The sequence below is a fragment of the Glycine max genome, chromosome 14 (genome assembly GCF_000004515.6).
Source record: "Glycine max cultivar Williams 82 chromosome 14, Glycine_max_v4.0, whole genome shotgun sequence".
NCBI classification, from domain to species: Eukaryota; Viridiplantae; Streptophyta; class Magnoliopsida; order Fabales; family Fabaceae; genus Glycine; species Glycine max.
In genome coordinates this window covers 9,074,988-9,095,417 of record NC_038250.2, presented here as the reverse complement: position 1 = coordinate 9,095,417, position 20,430 = coordinate 9,074,988, and the positions used below count along the sequence as shown (strand labels likewise).

The following is a 20,430-nucleotide window of genomic DNA, read 5'->3' as shown; positions in this document are numbered from 1 at the left end:
TTATTTTTATATAAACAAAACAATGAAAGTAACTTTTCTAACTCTGCAAATCAGTAACCGTTGGGCTAGCCATTGATATGGGCTTTGTGACACCGAATTGCTTCAATGATGCTCCCACCCCTTTCGAGCCCCCCAGATCTCAACTCAAAAATATCCGAAAAAAAGATATTTAAAAAAAAAATTCTCAAAAAAATAGCCTCAAACAAATCGATACCCAGAAAACAATTTTTAAGGAGAAAAGGAACGGAACAAGAATTCGGACAACAGAAAACCAAATGGAACGGCAGATCGGAACCCTAGAACGAAGAAAAGAGAAGCGGTGAGTGATTGCAGAAATTAAAAAGCCCTAAAAATTATTTTATATTATATGTGCATAAAAAAGAGAGTGAGTAGTTTTCCACGTTTGAAGGGATAGAAAATTACAATTTGGCTAATTGGGTAACCTCTATTGGTGAGAGAGTGGATAAAAGTGAGAGAAAAAAATAAAATTAACTAGACAAAAATAGAAAGTGGATAAAAGTGAGAGAGAAAAATAAAATTAACTAGACAAAAATAGAAAACCCGTAAAAAAATTTCATTTTCTTATCTTCAGTTCTACATGCATGTTGTTATTTTTGTTTTAAATATCTAAAAATATTTCAGGATAGAGGGACAAATAAAACTGGTAATCAAGAAACAATTATAACAATGAAAAACTTTGGAATCATTTAAAGTGTGAGAACTCTAATTGATTTTATTTGAGACTATCACCAACGGTCTCAAATTAAGAAATACGGACATTTCAATCTTTTATTGTGTTTGTTACACGATCATCAATGTTCATGTCCAGATTAAGTTTAATGTGTTTTACAGGTGTTCAGTATCCGTGTCGTGTTCGATGTCAGTGTTTCATATTCAAACAATGGAAATTGAAGCAAGTGCAAGCCCAGGTCGTGTTATTGACGTTGAGAAAAGGCATGGCCAAGAGCAAAGTCACGATTGACTTCAACTTGCGGCCACAAAGGCAATAACCAGCACCATCATCGTCAAATGCAAACACCATAGATTGAGAAATTAGGGAGCGTGGTCAACTGATGCTGTGCAAAGGGGTCATTTCGGAAAGAAAAATAAAAATTTAAAACGTTGACAGATGTCAATTTTTAATTGAGTCGCAGGTTTTTCCAGTCTCTTGCATATCGGAGGATATATAACAAAGCTCTTAATAAAAACACAAACCCTAAGAGCCAAACACGACGCTGTGCCTTGTGTAGTTGCCCAACCGCGTCACCACAGGTTTTCCATCTAAAGCTTTTTCTTCTTAGAATGTTTGCTTTTATACTTTCTGTGGTATGATATGTATCAATGTCGTTGTATGCTTTTTCAGTCTGTTTTTGTTTTGTCTTTCGATAGGATACGATATGATGTTTCTTCAACTGATTCCGCTCTAAGATTCACTGTCAATAACTTTCTTTCAATTAGGATCCAATTCATGCCCCTCTAGGCACATAAACAGTTTTTTTTTATTTTTTATTTTTAGGATTTTTTTCAATGAGATAAACCTAAGCATATGCAGAGCAGTAGTTCACCTGTGCATCTCCACAAAATATGCAAAGAATTTGATAATCATCCTTCTAGTGTTAATTGAAAACAAAGAATTATCAATTAACTAAAAACAAAGAATTTAAAATTTCTTGTTATTTAAAGTTCAGAAAAATTTAGTGAGAATTATCAATTAACTAAAAACAAAGAATTTAAAATTCTAAATAAAAAAAGGAGAGTTTGGACATTTTTCTCTGCTGGAGCTCTCAGGCATCTCACTCTTGTTCGTCTATTGTCTTCTCTAGTTCCTCTCTTGTTCAGCTCCCATTACTTATTCTCAAATCTCAGGTTCATCTCCCTCTCTGATGCTCTAATATTAATATTCTCTCATCCCCTTGTTAGATTTAGGATTTCTTCTCTTGATCTATTGCTAATAATTTGTTCTCTTGTTTGAATTTGTGGTTTCATAAGATTTTGTCGGTCTAATTTGTAGTTGGTTTCAATGTTTGTTTCTATCATTCTTGTGTTCAAAGAATTTTGAATGCTTTTGCCTATGCAATTGTTGTTTCACATGGATTTTATTTAAAAAAACAAATCAATTTTAGATTTGAACCGGGCTGGCATTCTCTTTGTTTTTTTTTTTTTTTTCTTTTTCTTCAGTCAAGTTTGCTTTCCATCACAGCAATATGAACCTTGCTGTGGTGTTTGAATTTTTTTAACTAATTGGTCTTGTTCACTTGTCCTACTATTGAAGTGATGTTCACAATATGTTTAGTGCAAAGACTAAACATGCAGTCCCCGTTTGAGTAGTCTTGATAATATTTATTTGTGACTTGTGCTTCTCACTTATTATTATTTTACTGGTCTGAAAAATGAGACTTGATAATATTAGTTTGTATTGATGGTCGAGTCTCCCTACAATACATCATGTTGAATGATTGTGGATGCCTTGTGTTGGGCTGGTTGTGAGGACTTTGGGGATTAAGTGTTTAACCAACTTGCATACTTGCCTATGACCTATTCGATGAAATGCCTGAGCTAACATGAAGTATAAATCGTTGATTATCATCTTATTTTTTATCTGTTCTGGTTTCTATGGCAAGGAGGTTCCTAATTGGCTGCTAATCTTTCCTTCACTATTTTATTTCCATTTGTTTTTGTAACTATTTAACTGGTCTCTTCAATGTGATTTATAGAAGGTAGTATCTTACCCAATTGTGTTTCTAAAGCATCAAGTAATTTCAAACGTGCAATTATCAATGCTGTTGTCCCTCAGATTTGTGTCCCCCAGATCCTTCTTTACCTCCCACAAACAGCTGTTGCATTTAAAGCCAGCACCAAAGCTTATCATCTGTAACTTGCCACCCTTCTTGAGCCTTTCTTGGCCTCCATGTATCATAGCACATACCACAGGCTGGTAGCTGATGTGTTATATCCAAAAAAAAAAAAGAATTTAAAGCACTAGGAATTTAAATTGCTTTACCTAAACTAAGTGTTTTAAAAATTCAAGGAATTTAATTGATGCATTTAAATTTCTATGCATTTGAGTTCTTTAGAATTTTAAAATTCTCTATCCAAATTCCAAACACAACCTTAGTTACTTTGTCCGAACAAGAAATTTTGTAAATGAGAGAAATCTAATTACTTTTTCTGAATGAATCAATGAATTTTTTTACAAAGGTAGGGTATTCAATTGTTAACAATTGAGTTCCATAGTATTTTAAATTCCTCAGATTTTTCATAAACATCACCTACAGAAATATCACATTTTTTTTATACAATCAACTTATAACCCATCCTTTTACTGTTCTGGGGATTCTTAACCTAATCCATCTGAATTGCCAGAACAGGGCAAAAATGTCCTAAACTTGATTACAATGCCAACTTAAATCAGAGCTAGTTTTATTGTTTAATACACTGGTTTGACAAACTCATTTTGTTTGAGTTTGACCTGTCCTTTGATTCTGTGACCTTACTCTTTGCTTGTCATTGCAAGTTTGTTGTTTGCCAAGAAACCCTTACACCGCCCATCAGTGTTGTCAATAGTGTGGATCATGGAAAATTGCGAAAAGCTGAAAATCTGCTATAGAATATAGTGGATAGCATTGCAGGCAAATAGCGGAAGCCGCATAGCGGTTGAAATAGAATATATATAACAATTGAAAATGTATAAAGAAGCATGCTATCAAATAAGAATAAGCTGGACAAAGATTAGCATAATATTATCTCAAAAGTTAAATTGGTCAAGACAAATATGTTCATTCTCCTCTGTCCCTTCCTCAATATAATTAAAAAAAAGCTAAAAACAGCTAAAAAGCTAATTACTAAACAAGTCCTATTGAGGCACATGATCAAAATAAGCTAAAAGTTAATTAGCTAAACAAGTCTCAGTAAGCCATATAATAATAAAAAGTTACATGAAGTAGAAGTGAAAATGCCAAGAGATTCTAAAATGATCCTGAAAACTGAAAATTTGCATGAAGTAGAAGTGAAAATTTTACTGTCGGGCCTATTAGAAGAGAGCCCAAGTCCATAAGTAAAAAGTAAAAAGAATAGAATAAAAACATAAAATTTGACTCTGATGTTTTAAAAACCAATAGAGTAAAATTTTAAAACCCCACAGGACTACTGCACATGAGTCTTAACAAAGCAAAAAAAAACATTGTACTCAAGCCCAAAACTACTATAAAGTGTCGTGAAGACGCGATCCAAATCCGCAGTCCGCACTTGACCTGGTTTCATTTCTTTCAGAATAATGAACCAAAGAACCGTAAATGCCGTCGACACAATTTCTCTTTAGATTCAAGCTTGTCGTAAACCAACGACGCAACATCCGCGACACAATATGATTCCGTGACGCGTAAGGCACCGCGATTGCGATTTTTGCAGAGTCCGCAATGCAACGCCATTGCAATTGCATTTTCACTAAAACCCGCTATGCTATTTGACAGCACTGCCGCCTTTGCCCATCTTTATTTGTGACACGTTCTTTCTTCAGATAGTTACACTTTTTTCTTCAACACAACAGAGGAGCTTCCATGGAGAATGCAGACATCCCTGAGAATGCCAACGAGCGTATGTATTCACTTTTGTTTTGTTTCTGGAATTTCACTTTGCTTCTATGGTTTTATATATACCAATGAATATGATTGTTTTGCTTTGCTGTGGCATTTACAGATTGCCCAGGTCCTCAGTCTGAATCTGCTGGAAAATCCGATGCATGTGAAGGGTGCCCGAATCAGCAAATTTGTGCCACTGCCCCCAAAGGCCCTGACCCTGGTACTCTTCATCTTTATCTTATTATTTTATGCTTCTTCCCAGAAACCATCAACTTCTTCAAAATGGCATTATTTATCTATGTGAAATATATGATTTGATATGTTTTAATTACAACAGTTTAGTATGGAATTATTTTCCTTATTACTCATTATTTAGTTTCCTTATTTTGTAAACCTCCTTCATTATAAATAAGAGTATTTCATGTGGTCTGATATGACAACACACAACAGTAAATAATCCTTACGATCTATATAAGCATGCTGTGATGCCACAGCTAATGATTCTAGAATTTGGGACTGTTTCTCAGTATGTTGTGACCCTAGCGTGCCTATTTAGTAGACAATGCTAGTAGTATGATTTCTCCCCAGCTTTGTTTATGTGGTTTGATTAGCCAGGGAAGTGAGCAAATCATTTCCTCCACAGTCAAGATGTTTGCAGCACTGCATTGAAGAGCATTCTGCAACTGCTCTGCATCCAAGTGTTTTCTGCCATAGCTCTTTATATGTTTTTCTGATTTCTGTTTGAATCAAACCTAGGTGTGGCTCAGTATGTTCCATTATTTCTTGAGTGTCTCAACAGTACTGGTTTATTCTTCATAGCCAAAACTAAGAAATAGGGAGTCATACAACAGCACAAAATTTATTTAATATACTAGATGAGATCAAGATATTCTTTTTGTTTTCCGAGTATTAATCAATACACATCATATGGTAATTAATCAAATCTGATCCCTTGGAGTTCACAAAATATTTTTTTTAGATATATATCGTATGGCACTGACAAGTAACAAGTATCAGTTGAATCGTATTTCACTGTTTGGTGTTCTTCTCATGCTCTCATTGACATAAGGCTTGTGCAATTAGCTAGCTTATGATGTAATTTCCGTACTGCCTTCTTTCTAGCTCCCCTTATTTTCCCTTTATTGGTTAACAATGATAAAAGATTTTTTGTTAATGGCAAAAACATTTGCTTTCTTGCTCTTTTATTTTTTTGTTTCCTGTAGTATTCTTGGGTTGGTAGGGCATGTTAAAGCATTTTAGAATTTAAAATGTTTTTCTAATTTGAATTGCCTTCATATATAAAATTTTTGGTGACCTTGTCTTCTACATTTTTTTCTGCAGATCTGGTTGCCATTGCAGAAAGAATGGCTACTGTGAAACATAAGATATTGGTCTTATCAGGAAAAGGGGGAGTTGGCAAGAGCACGTTCTCTGCCCAGCTGGCATTTGCTTTAGCAGCAAGGGATTTTCAGGTAGGTCTTCTTGACGTTGATATCTGTGGTCCAAGCATTCCAAAGATGCTTGGCCTAGAAGGTCAAGAGATACATCAGAGCAACCTTGGTTGGTCCCCTGTCTATGTGGAGTCCAACCTTGGGGTCATGTCAGTTGGGTTCATGCTTCCCAATCCAGATGAAGCTGTTATATGGAGAGGTCCTCGCAAAAATGGACTTATCAAGCAGTTTCTAAAAGATGTCTACTGGGGTGAACTTGATTTTCTAATTGTGGATGCTCCACCGGGAACCTCAGATGAACACATTTCCCTTGTTCAATGCCTTGATGCCACTGGAATAGATGGTGCAATCATAGTCACTACTCCTCAACAAATCTCTCTTATTGATGTGAGAAAAGAAGTGAATTTTTGCAAGAAAGTTGGCGTGAAAGTTCTTGGGGTTGTAGAGAATATGAGTGGCCTGTGCCTGCCCATCACAGATTTCAAGTTTATGAAGTTGACTGATAATGGTGAGCAGAAAGATGTTACACAGTGGGTTTGGGAATACATGAGAGAAAAAGCGCCAGAAATGCTGAATTTGCTTGCTTGCACTGAAGTATTTGATAGTAGTGGTGGTGGAGCAGTGAAAATGTGCAATGATATGGGGGTAACCTTTCTTGGTAAAGTTCCTTTAGATCCACAGCTTTGTAAGGCAGCTGAAGAGGGTTCATCCTGCTTTGCTAAAAAAGATTGCGTTGTTAGTGCTCCAGCGTTAAAGAAGATTATAGAGCAGCTGATTGAAACTAATGGGTGGTCAATGTTATTAAGCAATGGAGTGTAGCAGATATTGCTTTATGACGATTTTTGAAAATCAAAATCTAATTTTATCTATGAACGGTTTGCACAGAAATTTTCTTTAATACTTTAAGCCATGTAGGGTTGAGACATTTTGGGACCTCAGGTATTGGTTTTCTGGGCCTCTATGTTATACGTATTTGACGACGTAGTTACTAATAATGCTTATTTCTCTATGTTTTTGAGATTATATTTCTTCAATACATTGGAGTTTGTAGCCATATGAACATTTGCCGTTCGTTGAGTTGCATTCGAATCATGCTCTAAATTTTGATTTGGTCAAAGGACATTGAATCCTTTGCTTGGTAAAATATTCATGTTTCTGTGTAAAGAGTTACAAAGAAAAAAAAGTTTTCTATCAAACAAGTATAATTTCAGAGATTATTTTTTATTTATTGTTTTTCTATTAATCAATTTAAATATAAAATTAATTACAAAAAATAACTTCCATTTCCTTTTTATGATTTTACTATAAAGATTGTTGTTTTTACAATAAGTCAAATGAATTATCTTGAATCAAATAATTATAGCTAAGTTACGCATTAGCTCGAAGCTATCATTTGCAACTTTTTCATAAACACTTTAAGAGGAAAAAATAAAATAAAATAAAATTCTCTGTAAATTAAAATTAATTTATACATAAATTAATTACTTTTTTTAGAGAAACTAATATGAGATAATTTCTAGAAACTATTTTACGTATTAACTAATTTTTGTTTACAGATTTTTTTTTTCTCCCAGAAATACTTAGGGATAAGTTTATCCAAAAATAAATTGTATATTGTGTATAACATTGTGATGAGGCTAGCACATGCAAATAAAGTTGATTGTCTTAACTCAAAATAACTGGGTTTTGTGTGCGTTTGGATGAGTAGTTCTAAAATTATTTGGGTTTATTTCTACCATGAGACCGTCAAGTTTGACTGTAGACAAAATCAATTCTCATTATCAAGTTAAAAGTATTCTATAATGCAAAAGGCAAAGGAAATGATTTATAAATAAAACAAAGGAAAGTGTGTTGATGTTCTTTCATGTTATGAGATAACTATATGATAAGATGAAATAAGTGTAAATAAGTTAACAATATGCTGAATTTATGAAAGAAGACGTGAATTTGATTTTTTGTGAAATATCTTTAAAAAAGAATAATAAATTTTAAATATAACTAATACTAAACTACTCGACTCAAAACAAAAACTTCTAAAGATTATTCCAAGATCTCAACAAATTGCCAAAAATGCAAATTATGGTGTCTACAGAAAATTGAGATGTGCCATGAAACATTATTTTATTTGAGAAAAAGGGTCAGATATGAGATATCCCTATGTATAAATGCACAAATTTCTGGTCCATTGCTTTTATTGTATCAACCAAGATTGCCGAAAACGGTGGATTAGAGGCACATTCTGTGCGCCTGACATATTATAAAAAAAATTATCTTGATTTAATGCATCAGTTGATGGATTAGACCTTATTAAAGAAAATTAAAATCATACATAACCAATTCAATCTCCCTCTTTCAGACAAGTTATTTTTAATAATAATATTTTTCCGTCAAGTAAAAATTATACATATTAATTAAATATATAATTGAATGATTAAAAAAATAAATTATAGTATATTATTGTTAGTTGAATTTAAAATATTATTTTATTTATTTATAAAAAATTATTAAATATTATAACATATCACATCATATCAACACCTTTTTTTACCTTGTAACAAGTTGTAACCATTGAAGTGCACTTTGTGGGTAAAATGACCTCAGAGGGGTGGTTTTAGAAACTTTTTTTCTTAGAGGGTCTCTTTGCAAAAAATTTTCGGAGGGAGTCTTTTTTTTTTTAAGGGATCCCGCCAGTACCAATAGCGGGTTCAAGTATTCCGCCAACACCAAAAACGGCTTCTTCATGCATGGGGTTCCGCCACTCCCATTGGCGAGATATCCTATGCCCACATGCTTTTTTACCCATGCATCCATCAGTGCATCCATCATCATGTAGTTTCCGTCAGTCAAAGTGGTGGAATTGTTGCTGCTGATCCACGTGGATCCGCCAGTTGGTCTGGCGAGATTTGTGAAGGAAAAGAAAAAAAAACTGGTTCCGCCATTGAAACTGGCGGTATTGGTGCAAGCTACTCCAGTGTGCCATGAAGGTAGGTTTCAGTTCATGCATGGTCGTGTCTTTTTGTTAGGGTTCATAGGCTTTTCAGAAATAATGAAGAAAAAATTAAATAGGGTTTCAGAAATAACAGGCTTTAATTTATTTTTTTACGTTGTAAGGCTTTAAATACTACGAGTCTTTGCACCTATAATACCGCATTCTTCTCTTCTCTTCTGATTGTGTTTTGAGCTTTTGGAGTTAAAGTTTGTGATGTTTGAAACAAAATTTGACTGGTGGTCTGGTGGTGGTGTTATTCAAAGTTTCAATTAGGTATGACGTAAATTTTTATATTATTATTATTATTCAATTTTAGTTAGTAATTGCTTTAGTTAGTAATGAATTGAGTTAGTAATTATATTACTTAAATTTTCAATCAGGTAATATAATTATTATTGATATTTAATTATTTGTAATTATTTTAGTAAGTAATTATATTTAAAATAAAATATAAGTGAATTCAAGAAAATATTAGATAGTATTAGATAGATGTATTTAATTTTTCGAAGTATTTTATAGTGTAAAAATAATCTAATGTTATATTAGATAGTATTAGATAGATGTTAGATAGATGTTATTTGATACAGTCAAGAGTAGGTAGATGTGTTTAAAAAAAAGTAGATAATATTACATATGTGTGTTTAATTTGTCGTAGTTATGACTAGTGTAAAAATAAATTAATTTTATTTGTTATTAAAAAATTATAGATAGTATTAGATAAGTGCGTTTATAAAATAGTGTGTTTAAATTTTTATACATATATCTAGTGTTAAAAAAATAGTTGTAGTTTAAATTTTGGTAATGTTATTTGTTATAAAATAAATGATAGATAGTATTAGATAGGTGCATTAAAAAAATATTTGTGTTTAAACTTTGTTAATTATTTCTAGTGTAAAAATAAATTAATGTAATTTATTACAAAACAATTATAGATAATATTAGGTTATGTCCGTTTAAAAAATACAATCCGTTTTTAATTTTTTTTACTTATTTGTAGTGTAAAAAAAATTAATGTCATTTGTTATAAAAATAATTTTAGATAATATTAGGTTACGTTCATGTAAAAAATACTATTTGTTTTTAATTTTTTGTACTTTGTAAAAATAAATTAATGTCATTTGTTTTAAAAAAATAAATTATAGATAGTATTAGGTAGGTGCATTTAAAAAATATATGTGTATAATTTTTTTAGTTATTTCTAATATAAAAATAATTCAATGTCATTTGTTTTAATCTGTAGTATTTATTAGATATAGATAAATGATTTTAATTGAAGATTTGTTATTTTTTGGTATGTTTACCATTTTAATTGAAGATTATTTGATCTGTAGTATTTATTAGATTTATATATATTTTTTTAGAATTAACTTATAATCCGTAGTGTGTTATTTTTTAGATTTAGAGTATTTAATTTTGGAGTTAATAAAATTGATTCGGAGTTGAATTTTTGTTAGTATGATTAATTATTTGATTAATTATTTATAATTTTTTTTTGTAGGTATATTTTGGTATAAGATGAATTCTGTTATAGCAGTCTTGTATTTCAGGGTATATAAAGAGAATACCGGTATAACATTTGAAGGCAGTAAAAAAGACAATTCAAACTAATCGTGGAATGAGTTATAATGCGTTGAAAAAAAAATAGGAGAAAAGGTAAGGTTAACAAATAATGAAATTATTTCTTGTATAAGCAGCAGATTTTTAGTTTCAGGAAAATATATTGCATTACAAATTTGTGATGACGAAGATGTTGAAACTATGATCGAATGTTTTCGACAACAAGAACAAATGTCAGTTTTAGAATTATACATAGAAAATGATGTTGCTGGTGGTTCTGCGTTTCATTATGCAAATTCTGTTAGATATGTGGACATAATTTATCTAATAATGAGACGGAACCGCCAAGAAATGTAAGCAATTTACATGAGGATGAAGATGAAGATGATGATGATGATTATCTTGTGTCTAATTCATATGTTGAAGACTCTTTAGATGAAGATGATAGTGTTGATGACATATCTCATACAGACGATGAAGTCACAGACATGGTTCAACCTGTTACCATTGTTCAACCAAGACAAGATATATTTATTTCAATTTTAAAAAGAGTTAAATACATGAATCATTTTATAACATTTGTATTTAATGATAAATAAAATTTTTACTGAAATTGACATGAATTTTATTTTGTTACATATTTGGTGTAGATGGAATTCAAAATCCATTTTAGAATGATGTTTTCCATTATAACAATATCAATTGGAGTCATCCCGATGAGGAGGATATTTGCGATTTGGAGATGCCATCTACTTTTAATGTTGGGCAAGAATTATATGTTGGTATGGATTTTGATAGTAAAGATGCTTTCAAAATGAACTCAAACAATATGTTATGAAGGTGCATCAAAGTTTTAAAGTTCTTGAAACCAAATCACACAAATATATCGTTTGTTACCCAAATAAAAGCGTAGAGTGTCCATAGCCATTTTATATAAGGGCAATTTTATCTAAAAAAACCGATTCATGGAAAGTGACACAATGTCTGAATATGACTGTAACACAAGATCATGAGAAGTTTGATTCAGATTTCATTGTCACTTGTGTAGTAGGTACGTGTTTTATGTTCATATTATCCTACTTTTGCATTTTTTGGTTATTTAAATTTTGTTATTTTATTAATAGACATGATTAGAGAAGATCCATCAATAAAAGTTTCTTTGATTCAAGAAAGGATAAACAATGCATTTTCCTATAAGGTTTCATACAAAAAAGCATGGATGGTAAAACAAAAAGCGATTGCAATTGAATATGGCGATTGGGAAGAGTCATATGCGAAACTTTCGTCGTGACTAAAACACATGCAAAATCACTCTCCTGGATCCTATTTTCAAATATTGCATGACGATTTTATTGTTGGCAACACGGTGAGTTGTGAACACCATCAGTTTGATAGAGTATTTTGGACTTTCGGTCAATGTAAAAAGACTTTTAATTATTGTAAGCCAATCATACAAGTTGACAACACACATTTATACAGGAAATACCGTGGGACCCTGTTGATGGCCACATCACAAGATGGAAATGGTGGTGTTCTTCCTCTAGCATTCGCCATAGTCGAAGGTGAAACGTTAACAGCGTGATCATGGTTTTTGGCACACTTGCGTGAACACGTGACAAATAAAAATGGTATTTGTCTCATATCTGATTGTCACGCGAGTATAAAGTCTGTTGTTGCTAACGAACATCTTGGTTGGCAACCTCCCCACAGTTATCATGTTTACTGCATCCGACACATAGCAAGCAATTTCAATCGAAAATTCAATAATGCCAAATAAAAAGAAATGTTGAAGAAATTGGGTAAGATTTAATTTATAATATGATGTTAATTATGTTTGACATATACTTCAAATTGTTGTTGCTAACAAAACCTTTTGATGCAGCCTACACTCCTTGCAAACATACCTTTGACCATAATTTAGAAAAGTTTAGTCAATTGAGTCCAGCCATATGTACATGGATTGATCGCATTTCAAAGGAAAAATGGAGCATGACTTATGATAAAGAAGGATGTAGATATGGTCACATGACGACCAACCTCTCAGAATGTGTTGATAAGGTATTGAAGGATTGTCGCAACCTACCGATAACAGCTTTGGGAAAATCCACATATAGTAGGTGTCGAAAATACTTTGTTGATCGTGGTCGCCAAGCCCAAAGACAATTAAATGAAGGACAAGTATATTGTTCTAAGGTTTTTAAAGAACTTCAAAAAAATCAAGAACAAGCTTGTTCGCACATCGTCCGCGTTTATGATATTCACTCGACAAGGTTTGAAGTAGAGGAAACCTTCAATCCTAGAACGCAATGTGGCGGACAAAAGTGGCCAATTAACTTGAATGACCATTATTGTCAATGCAGAAAGTATTCTGCTTTTCACTATCCATGTTCACACATTATTGCTGTTCATGGTTACGTGAGCATGAATTATTTTCAATATGTAGACGTTGTTTACACAAATGAGCATATCCTAAAAGCTTATTCCGTGCAATGGCGGCCTCTTGGGAATGAAGCGGCTATTCCTCCTTCTGATGAGCCATGGACACTTATCCCATATCCAAGTACAATTCGTGCGAAAGGTGAGCCAAAATCAACAAGGATAAGGAATGAGATGGATTGGCTGGAAGCATCTGAGCACCGACAAAAAATGTAGTAGATATGGAAGAGAAGGACACAACAGACGTCGATGTCTAATGCAATCTGAATGTGGAAGTTCTTAAATTAATTGAATTATGTATTTTATTTGTCTACTTGAATGAAATGGAACCTATCGATGATAAGTTTGTTTTTTAAATTAGTTATTATTATAGTTCTGTGTGCGCCATAAACTTGATCAATTGGTTAACATTCATAAAACAAATGATAATACAAGTCTAAAATTTAAAATAAAAACACAAAAAAATTTAAATACTAAAATAGAAAATCAATCGTCTTGATGGCGGTGATGTCGTGAGGATGTGCCGCATGGACGATCTCATCTTCGTGCCTGTCTATCAGGATTTCTTCTGCCATGTTTGCATTTTTCGGGTCAACAAACATCTTTCTTTTACGCTTAAACCACACCATATAGTCAGAGTTAAAACTCAGACATTCTTGTCGTGGATAAACGTCGACCCTAAAATCAGCCCGATTGTTCCATTGATTGGTCATTGGGCCTAACAGTTGTCCCCAATTTTCCTCATATTTTCCTCTCAAAGATATGCCATGAATATTAAATGGTTGTGAAGGAGAACTTGGAATTGGTTGTTGCATGCCAAATTGTCTCAAAACTCTATCGGGTTGGTGCCACTCAATAACTTTGGAAACAAATTAGTGGCACCACCGCGCACCATGCAACACTTCCAACTAAACAAATTGGAGGCAACACTGACATAACATTTGCTGAGTATGGCTCCCAGAAAAACTGCACATAGTTCCAATTTTGATTAATTTCAATGAAATATGAAATGCCAAATTATTATTTAACCAATAAATTTAAATGTTTTTACCTCAAGTCGTTTCATAATATCTAGTTTGCGACGAAAAAGTATCAAATCATCATTAGCTCAAGTGGTTTGTTTTCTATTATGGGAGGAGTCCTTCTTGGAGTCAGAGTTGTACATCGTTCTCATGCCCACATTTGTAGTAAGATGCACATACCTCCAATTGATTTAGTTGTATAATTGGTGGCGCTACACATCTCTCTATATAAATAACCAAGTACGGCAGATCCCCAAGAATACGTGCTGCACTCTCTAAAGTCCCGTAAAAATTGGAGGTATCTTACCGAAACTTTGTTATTGCTTTTGTCAACAAATAAGACACCTCCAATGAATTGAAGGATCCATGCACGGGTAAACCTTTCTACCTGTTCTAAATTACCGCCATCGTTATTTAAATCTGGAAAATGGTGAGCCAACCAACTTAATTTAATCATACTCCTTGAATTTCACCTTCTTCTGGTCTGACTCCTAACAATTCTTCACATAAATCAGCCTAACTAAGGTTTGTTGGACCAATTAATGGCAACACATCAGCACAGAGACCTAATAAAACAGAGACATCTTGAAGAGTAATAGTACACTCTCCGCATCTCATGTGAAGGTTATATGTTTCCGGCTTCCATCTTTCTATCAAGGCATTGATTAATGCCGCATTTATTTTTAAATATCTCATCTTTATAATCCAGTAAAAACCAGATTAACGAAATAGAGGAATAATCTCTTATGGTATTTCTTCTTGACCTTGATATGTGGGGACAACTCTTCTAATATGCAGTTTTTTATCTTCTTCCTCATTCCAAATATGTTGTGAAACATGCTTATCTTGCATCCACAACAGGTCACCATCAACGCAGCCAGAATTAATTGACATATTTGACGAACATGACGAAGAAGAAACCATTAATACTGCACCACAAAAATTATGTGTTTAGTTTAAAAAATTAATATTGTCTTCTAAAGAAAAAAGTCTTCCTACTTATTCATTTTCAAATATATTTAAATAAAGATTATATTAATACCAAATTCTGGTCCTAAGGCTTGTCAAAATACACTCAGGATTGTAATTTCAACATCTCAATTAAAAAATCTAAAAAATTATATCATGACAAAAAATAATTACGAAAGATTAAACATAGATAATATTTTTTAAACGCACCTACATAATACTATCGATAATTTTTTTATAACAAATGACATTAATTTATTTTTACACTAGAAATAAATACAAAAAATTAAAAACATATACTATTTTTTAAATGCACATAACTTAGTACTATCTATAAATTTTTTATGACAAATAAGATTGAATTAATTTTATATTATAAATAACTAAAAAAAATTATACACATAATTTTTTTTTATAACAAATGACATTAATTTATTTTTACACTACAAATAACTACAAAAAATTAAAAACAAATACTCTTTTTTAAATGGATGTAACCTAATATTATCTATAATTTTTTTTAAAACAAATGACATTAATTTATTTTTACATTACAAATAATTATGAAAATTTTAACACAAATATTTTTTTAACGCACCTACGTTATACTATGTATAATTTCTTTTATAACAGATAACATTATGAAAATTTAAACTCAAATATTATTTTAACACTACAATGTATCAAAAATTAAATACCTATAATATTTTATAAACGCACTTATCTAATATTATCTACACTTTTTTATAACAAATAAAATTAATTTATTAAAACACTAGTCATACACAAATTAAACACGCCTCCCTAATATTATCTACTTTTTTTAAACACATCTACCTACTACTATCTATAACAAATAACATTACATCATTTTTACACTATAAAATACTTCGAAAAATTAAATGCATCTATCTAATAGTAACTAAAATAATTACTAAGTAAAACAATTACTATCTACAATTCAATAATAATAATATGAAAATTTACAATTCAATAATAATAATATGAAAATTTAAATTCAATGATAATAATATGAAAATTTAAGTGATACCTGATTGAAGCTCTCAATAACCTCAAGCAATGGTATGGTAGATAATGTAGGTGTAACCACTCCTATTTAAAGGCAAACTGCCTTCCCCTAAAAAAAAAAGCTTTTGAACCCCTCCAATTTTTTCTTCTACAGTAAAATAAATAAAAAGCATTCTGAGACCCTTGAACCATCTTCAATTTTTTTCTTCTACAACCATAACCCTATACCTGAAACCCTACAAAAACTACAAAGCATACAGCATGCATGAACCCCTGCTACACTGCGCTGAATCCCTATTTCCTCTACAATTTGGAACACGCCAGTCCTACTGGTGGTATCAATGAGCAAAAACGCCAGGCCCATTGGCAGAATCAGTGCAACCTGGATGCATGCTGCATGGGTCATTGGCTGGATGGATGACATGGATGGATGACATGAATGGATGACATGTGTATCCCGCCAGTGTCAGCAGCGGAATCTTTTGATTGGTAACCGCTTTTCCCAATGACAGAATTAGTACATGTATGTTCTACCAGTACCAATAGTGGAACACCTTTAAAAAAAGAACCCCCTTTAGAATAAATTTGCAAAGAGATCCTTGGAGGGAAAAAGTTTCTAAAACCGCCCCTTTTACGTCATTTTGCCCACTTTCTGATCTCTCTGCTTCCGTTCGTTCTTTCCTAACGACGACATTCTCATTTCTCATTTTATTCTTCTTCATTTCAGTGCCCACACAGTCTACATCTTCGTAATTCCCTTTTCCCGAAACTAAATTATAACTCAAAAAATAGAAAATAAGACAACAGATTTAATATTTCTATTTTGGTTCACCGTGTTCTCCATGTTTCTAATTGAGGTTTCTTCTCGCTCTATTTTTTTCCCGTTTTCCACTGCTTTCAACAATTATTTACATCTTCAATTGCAATTCTTATATTCTTCTTCAATTCTCAGGATCTCTGCTCCCTCCCGCGCGTCTTCTCGGGTTCGTTTGTCGTTAATCTTAGAGAATTGAAGTTCTAATTCAACTTTTACAATTCCAAAGCGATTTATATTTATCGGCAAACATGGTCTTAAAACGGAGTTGTATTATGGTGAGTGAAAAAACATGATTTTATATTACTTACAATTACAACAAAAAATGTGACTAATACGGTCACAATTGTAATTATGATACGGAAAGTTAAAATATTTTGTTTTGATGTTACAGACACAGTTATGATTGTAGACTGTTATTCAAAATCATGTAGATGCAAATATTGATTTGTTAATTTTTATTAGAAATATTAGTTGAAAAATTAGGAACTCTTTCTTCTCTCTTCATTTTTTTTTTCTGATACTAAATCAATCTTATATATCCACTTGAAAGGGATTCTAAAGTCTAAACAAATTAAATTCAGATCAGATCATTTCCCTGCATGAAGTTAACAACTCTAATTTTACTTTATTTTATTGAAACAGAATCGCTTAATTTGAAGTCTGTACGCGAATCCTTTACGAGCTCGAGCTGTGATAGAACGGAGTTGGAGCAATGCCGCGGTTCAGGGGAATCGCGATCCCACTGGTTGGAAAATCGCGGCGGTTTCTGCTGTCGGACGCCGACGTTTTCGCGGCGGCGAAGGCGTTCGCGGCGGGGGTGATTTTGGCGACGGGGTTCGTGCACATGCTGAGGGACTCGTGGGATGCGCTTAAGGATCCGTGCTTGGGGACAGACTCGCGCGCGTGGGCGAAGTTTCCCTTCACCGGTTTCTTCGCCATGGTGTCGACGTTGTTCACTCTTTTCGTTGACTTTGTGGCGACGGAATATTACGAGTACAGAGAGGCGCGTGGACGCGTGGAGCATGGGAAGGTTGTTGATTATGAGGGTAGTGACGAGGCGACGTTGTTGGAAACGTGAATCGTGGATGTTGGGCAAGAGGGAAGAGACTCCCACTCTCACCACCGCGATGATGTGGAAAATACTGTTGTTCGTCACGTCGTCGTTTCACAGGTAATATGATATCCCTTGTTTTGCTTATGTCATGTCATGGAGTGTTTGATTTGATATTAAAAAATTAATTTTTGAGTGTAAAATTAATTTTCGATATATTTTTATATATTTAATTATAGAAGAAAATTTCAAAAATGATTTTAGATTGAATCAATAACTTTGAATAGTTTTTCATATTAATCTAAAATTTTATACTAAATTTTATTTATAATCTAATTTTTTTAATAAAATATCTAAACATTAATCATATTATTTTAAAATTAATTTCAACTAAGATTAATTTTATTAATATCTACTCAAACAAACTTAATTTCTTACCATTAGTTTTTGGTTTTGATGAAATTGATGAAAAATATTTTTTTTTTACTATTTAATGTGAGTTTCATACTCTTTAGTAAGATATTTAAGTCAATTTCTAATTTGATTGTTTGGTGATCAATTTTTTATAGTAATTTTAGTGTTTTTAATCATTCTAAAACATTAACTTTTTTATATTTAATCTTTTCTTAAATATTTATTAGATTTCTTTTATAATCTTTTTTATTTTTGGTGAATTTTATTATTTTATTATTTATTTAATTTTATATTTTTTAGCTACTTTAACATATAATATTATTAAATACTTATATACTTATGATTCAATTGACTAATTTTTAATTTTTCAACTAACTTTCTTAACTTTCAGTTAATTTTATCAAACATAATTTTTAATTCAAATAAATTTCTCAATTGTTCTTCTTTCATACCATACTGCGTAACCAAATCATACATTAATTTTAATAATTTTTGTGATTTTATGAAAACTGTTCAATAATGATTGGACTCGTTATAGTTTCTCTGAATATTTGTTGAAGTTGAGTGTGATTGGGTGATGAAGAGAGACTGTATGTTACGTCAGATTTTCTTATTGATATTTGGAAATTTATTTGCATATGTTTTTTTAGAATTATAAATAACCTACTTTCCATCACCAATTTACAATATCAACCAATATCTTGTTTCTACAAAATTGGTTTTTCAACCAAAATTTTAATGTGCAAACATATATTTAAGAATAATTAAGTTAATATGTTACAAAATTGAGTTTACTATTTAAATTAAGTTTGGAACACCCCAAACAGAAAAACCAAACATATTCATTGTCACCAATTATTCATTGGTCATTACGTGCAAGCATCGCTTGGTCTTTAAGGGGATCGAGTGCTAAAGTACGTCCACCCGTTTTTGTTTACTTTTTGAAAACAATGGAAAATGGATGGACAAAGCCGTGTCAAACAGAATCAATTATCGTTGGGCTGAACTAATTTTGTTTGAGGCTTCGAAAATGGACTCATTATTGTCGTTTTTAAATTTAAACCAAATAAAGATATATTCTTAGCACTTCTCATTTAGTATCTATTGCCCGTAAGACTTTTGAAATAAAAAGGAAGCGTGAAGATTGCTTAAAGTATTGTTGATTAATAATAGCACACAAATAAAAAATTATGCAAATTTCTGATATCCAACTTGTATGTAGGTATTGGAACTTGGGATTGTATCACATTCGATGATAATTGGGTTATCTCTAGGAGTTTCACAAAGCCCTTGTACCATGAAAGCCCTGATTGTGGCATTATCCTTCCATCAGTTCTTTGAGGGATTTGTACTAGGTGGTTGCATCTCCCAAACTCAATTCAAAACCTTATCAGCAACAATAATGTCATGTTTTTTTGCACTAACAACGCCACTTGGTGTTGCTTCAGTTTTTAACCCTTACAGTCCAGGAGCACTCATCACTGAAGGCATCTTGGACTCCTTATCAGCTGGGATTTTAGTGTATATGGCTTTAGTGGACTTAATAGCTGCAGATTTTCTTAGCAAGAAAATGCCTTGTAACTTTAGGCTTCAGATAATATGTTACTGTCTGCTTTTCCTTGGGGCTGGATTGATGTCTTCCCTCGCAATTTGGGCATGATCCTTTCCAATGTTCTTGTACATTAATTTCCAATGTTAGTATTAATTAGTATTACCTCCATTTGTTTTTATAAGATTAAACTATAACTTTTTTTTTTTTTTTATATACAAATAAGAATGGAGATAGTATATAACTTGATTGTTTTTAGCGTTGTCATATTCATTTCTGTAACTACTAGTAATTAACTCAAGAAAAATATAGAGGCTACTCGATCAAGATAGATTGCTACGAAGGGTGTGCTGTCAATTAAAGCATAATATCATATGTAGTTCCAATGGTACCCCTACTCAAAATGTCAATGCTCTCATTGTATAATTTTAAGCTTACAACTGCACAATTAATATGATACGAGGCCTCCCTCTAAATGAAACAGACTTAAATTTGCTTTTAGTTTCTTAAATTTGAGATATTTTTATTTCAGTTCTCCAAATAAAAATTTATTCTTTTTAATATGTCAA

The 20,430-nt window shown here is 32.1% G+C and overlaps 2 protein-coding genes across 4 annotated transcripts; both read left to right on the top strand.

Annotated features, from left to right (window-relative positions):
• Nucleotides 1-691: 691 nt before the first annotated feature.
• Nucleotides 692-7,082, top strand: LOC100820246 (cytosolic Fe-S cluster assembly factor NBP35). 3 transcript variants are annotated; one of them, XM_006595955.4, is made up of 4 exons: nt 692-1,272; nt 4,547-4,593; nt 4,696-4,797; nt 5,919-7,082. In XM_006595955.4, exons 2-4 carry the CDS (start codon nt 4,557-4,559, stop codon nt 6,845-6,847), a joined length of 1,068 nt encoding a protein of 355 aa, XP_006596018.1. In that variant the 5' UTR covers nt 692-1,272; nt 4,547-4,556; the 3' UTR covers nt 6,848-7,082. The 3 variants fall into 3 exon arrangements, with proteins under 3 accessions (XP_006596018.1, XP_014622543.1, XP_040865272.1); XM_014767057.3 differs by having other exon boundaries at nt 4,517-4,593; XM_041009338.1 differs by having other exon boundaries at nt 4,270-4,593.
• A 9,632-nt stretch (nt 7,083-16,714) lies between these two features.
• LOC100780864 (zinc transporter 4, chloroplastic) lies at nt 16,715-20,430 on the top strand. The gene is made up of 5 exons (XM_041009017.1): nt 16,715-16,887; nt 16,983-17,122; nt 17,490-17,921; nt 17,952-18,018; nt 19,535-20,430. The coding sequence occupies exons 3-5, from the start codon at nt 17,560-17,562 to the stop codon at nt 19,970-19,972; spliced, it is 867 nt and encodes a 288-aa protein (XP_040864951.1). The 5' UTR covers nt 16,715-16,887; nt 16,983-17,122; nt 17,490-17,559; the 3' UTR covers nt 19,973-20,430.